General features: G+C 61.6%; 1 protein-coding gene across 1 annotated transcript; it reads left to right on the top strand.

Annotated features, from left to right (window-relative positions):
- The first annotated feature begins 1,103 nt into the window (after positions 1 to 1,103).
- FJX1 (four-jointed box kinase 1) lies at positions 1,104 to 3,545 on the top strand. The gene has a single exon (XM_058662467.1). The coding sequence runs from the start codon at positions 1,337 to 1,339 to the stop codon at positions 2,648 to 2,650; it is 1,314 nt and encodes a 437-aa protein (XP_058518450.1). The 5' UTR covers positions 1,104 to 1,336; the 3' UTR covers positions 2,651 to 3,545.
- The last annotated feature ends 334 nt before the right edge of the window (positions 3,546 to 3,879 follow it).

Below are 3,879 nucleotides of genomic sequence, written 5' to 3'. Positions count from 1 at the left end.
AAGCTCCACTCCACCCCCTTTGTCTATTTCCTTTAAACCATTAAACAGTTCTTTCAAACGCAGTTCAGAGTTATTTGTGTTCAATTGGAAATCACATTTGGGGAATAAATGATTGACAGGTGACAGCGGGGCGGGGGGGAGAGGGGAGGGAACAGGATCCTGATTTGATTAAAATATTTAACTTTCTCACGTGTCTCGCAGCCAGGAGCCTTGGACATCACTTTGAGCCTGTCCACTGCCTAACCGTGGGGTCTTGCGCAAGCCCCCCTTCTCAGTGCCTCGGCTTCCTGGCAGGCACAACAGTATCTTTCTCACTCTTCCCCAGCACGAGGTTGGGTCCCAGACAAGAATGCTCTCAAAACAGCAAGGAACGCCAGGGGCGATGAAAAGTGGGTGAGTGTAGGGGACCGGAACTCTGGCTTTTGCCACCTGTGAACAGAACCAGGGGAGTGGCTTTCCTGAAGGATCCAACAACGAAAGGCAGTAAGTGGTCCACGCGCAGGGAAAGGTTTCACGCCCCGTGAGTCCCTTGGGAAAGGTCAATTTCAAAGCTCGCAAGAGCGCAATGACCTACGGCAGTGAGCGCGCCCGATAATTTAAAAAAAAAATGGGGTTGGGGGTGCCGGTGCAAAGTTGTGCGCCACCAGGGGTTCTTCTGCTCTCTAGGGTCACAGCCTCTGTGGCTCGGGGAGAATTCCTCGCGACTGCCACCAGGCAACACGAACGGCACTGTTGCAATCCCAGAGAGCAAGCGGGACCCGCCCTGACTCGCCCCGCTGCTCTTTTCCAGAGCGCCGAAGGGCTCGGACGGAACTTCGCGGGGAGACCCGGCGCTGGCCACGCCAGCGACCCAGCCCGCACACCAGCCCGCCAGGGCTGGGCCCGCCGCAGGCTCCAAGTCTGCGCTGCCGGCTCCCAGGCCCCCGAGCGGGCGCGGCAGGCTCCGCCGGTTCCTACCTCAACGTCTACGGCCCGGAGAGGGACCCTGCCTTCAGCATGGAAGCAGTCATCGCCGCTTTAAGGGGAAGAGGTGGGGAAGGGGGCGGGGAGAGGCGGCGGAGGGGGAGGAGGAGCCCCCTCGCTCCCACGTGGTCCGGGCGCCTGTGAATCGCGCCCGCCGGAGGGTCTCACAGCGAAATACAAAAGCAGCTGGGAAGCGGCGGCCGGGCGAGTTCCCAGCGGCGGACAGAGCCCTGCAGCGCCCGGCGGCCGCCATGGGGCTGAGACGCCCGAAGCCCCGGAGCCAAGCAGCGGCCCGGCCCACCTCGCCGCCGGGACCCGGGCGCCCGGGCTCGGCTTGAAGCGGCGGCGGCGGCGGCGGCACGGCCGCAGGAGCATGGGCAGGAGGATGCGGGGCGCCGCCGCCACCGCGGGGCTCTGGCTGCTGGCACTGGGATCGCTGCTGGCGCTGTGGGGCGGGCTCCTGCCCCCGCGGACCGAGCCGCCGGCCTCCCGACCCCCGGAGGACCGAGTCCCGCGGCTCCCGGGCGGGAGCGGAGCCCGGTTACCGGCGCCGCGCTTTCCTCTGCCCCCGCCCCTGGCGTGGGACGCCCGCAGCGGCTCCCTGAAAACTTTCCGGGCGCTGCTCACCTTGGCTGCCGGCGCTGACGCCCCGCCCCGGGGGCCCGCGGGCGAGCGCTGGCGGCACGTGCCAGCCGGATGGTCCGGACCGGAGGAGAGCGCTGCGGTGCACGGGGGCGTCTTCTGGAGCCGGGGGCTGGAAGAGCAGGTGCCCCGGGGGTTTTCCGAGGCCCAGGCGGCGGCGTGGCTGGAGGTAGCTCGCGGTGCCCGGGTGGTGGCCCTGGAGCGCGGGGGCTGTGGGCGTAGCTCCAACCGACTGGCGCGCTTTGCCGACGGCACCCGCGCCTGCGTGCGCTATGGCATCAACCCCGAGCAGATCCAGGGCGAGGCCCTGTCCTACTACCTGGCGCGCCTGCTGGGCCTCCAGCGCCACGTGCCGCCGCTGGCGCTGGCCCGGGTGGAGGCGCGGGGCGCGCAATGGGCGCAGGTGCAAGAGGAGCTGCGCGCCGCTCACTGGACTGAGGGCAGCGTAGTGAGCCTGACGCGCTGGCTGCCCAACCTCACGGACGTGGTGGTGCCCGCGCCCTGGCGCTCGCAGGATGGCCGTCTGCGGCCCCTGCGCGGCGCTGGGGGCGAGCTGGCCAACCTCAGCCAGGCGGAGCTGGTGGACCTGGTGCAGTGGACCGACTTGATCCTCTTCGACTACCTGACGGCCAACTTCGACAGGCTCGTAAGCAACCTCTTCAGCCTGCAGTGGGACCCACGCGTCATGCAGCGCGCCACGAGTAACCTGCACCGCGGCCCCGGTGGGGCGCTGATCTTTCTGGACAACGAGGCGGGCTTAGTGCACGGCTACCGGGTGGCAGGCATGTGGGACAAGTATAACGAGCCGCTGTTACAGTCGGTGTGCGTGTTCCGCGAGCGGACCGCGCGGCGAGTGCTGGAGCTGCACCGCGGGCAGGACGCGGCGGCTCGGCTGCTGCGCCTCTACCGGCACCACGAGCCTCGCTTCCCTGAGCTGGCTGCACTAGCCGATCCGCACGCTCAGCTGCTGCAGCGCCGCCTCGACTTCCTCGCTAAGCATATTTTGCACTGTAAGGCCAAATACGGCCGGCAGCCAGAGACTTAGCATCACCCGGAGAAACAGAGAGACTCATGACTGGACTGTGGATGGTGGGGGAAGGGCCATCGCTTCGGCCACCCCGCCCTGGGACCAGCGGCCAACGCCCAGCCAGTGGTCCCGATGTGTTGGTGTCTAAAACTTGAGCTTCGTCCACCTGCCCCTTTCATGCCCGCGGTGTTTCCTTTCAAAGTTCTGGGCTCAAGAACTCACCGAGGCGGGAAGAGCAACATACCCTCCGCCCAGTTTATAAAAGGATTCTATCGCCAGCGTGAGACTGGATCCGGAGCATCTGGCTCCTGGGGTCTGTCCCCTGGGTGGCTGTCTGTGTGGGAGATGTACCCCATGCGTGTCCCCCTACCCTCCACTCCGCCCCAATCCTCTTCCCGAAAAAGGAAAACTTCCGTTTGAGCCCTTGAGCTAATTCTGCCATTGCGCTCCCCAGCGCCGCGCCTGTGGCCGCTGAGCGGGCTGTGACATTGGCTGGTGGAGCCCCCTTCCTGTGTTCTGCCTTTGTTCCAGCGCGGCGGTGGTGAGATCACTGTGGGGAGCTGGGGAAGGGATCTGCTAGGACAAAGGGAGCGGGACCTTGAGCCTCCAGGAGCCCCACTAACCCTGTCCACCCTGTCCGTGGTCTGACTCATTGCTGACCTCTTATTCTGACCTGCAGGTCTTACGCAGTGAGTCAAATCATGAATTTCTTCTTCCTCCCTCCTCACAACTGACAAAGATTTTGACAATGATGCTGTTTCACCCGGAAAGAAAAAAAAATCAGTTTCATGCACTTTACTTTGTCTTTATTTTAATTTTTTTAATGGAGAAAAACTTTTTTTATTTGACAGAATTTGCCTTCTGTGTATATATGTGCATAAAATGTGGTGTAAATATACTAAACAGACTTATATTTCAATAAAAGGGAGTTTAAAATTTAGAATTTCATTTTCTGTGGCTTTCACTGTTTGGAGTCCCTGCTACTTTGAGAATAAGCTGCAGGCTTTCCCTGTGGTGGGTCTGCTTATGAGACGAAGGATGCGTATCTGTGCCTGTTGTGACTACCAATTTCACAGAAATGAATCGACAGACAAAACCCTGGTGGTGGAAATTTGAGTTCAGTCTCAAATGTAGGGGGGAAGTGGAGAGAAGGCTGGGAGAACAGTGTTCTGTTTCCTGGTAGGAAAAGATTTCACTGCAATATATTTCTGTCTTAATCATTTAACCAATATGATAGAACCAGATTA

The sequence above is a fragment of the Ochotona princeps genome, chromosome 4 (genome assembly GCF_030435755.1).
Source record: "Ochotona princeps isolate mOchPri1 chromosome 4, mOchPri1.hap1, whole genome shotgun sequence".
Lineage (NCBI taxonomy): Eukaryota > Metazoa > Chordata > Mammalia > Lagomorpha > Ochotonidae > Ochotona > Ochotona princeps.
This window is presented reverse-complemented; position numbering and strand designations above follow the sequence as displayed.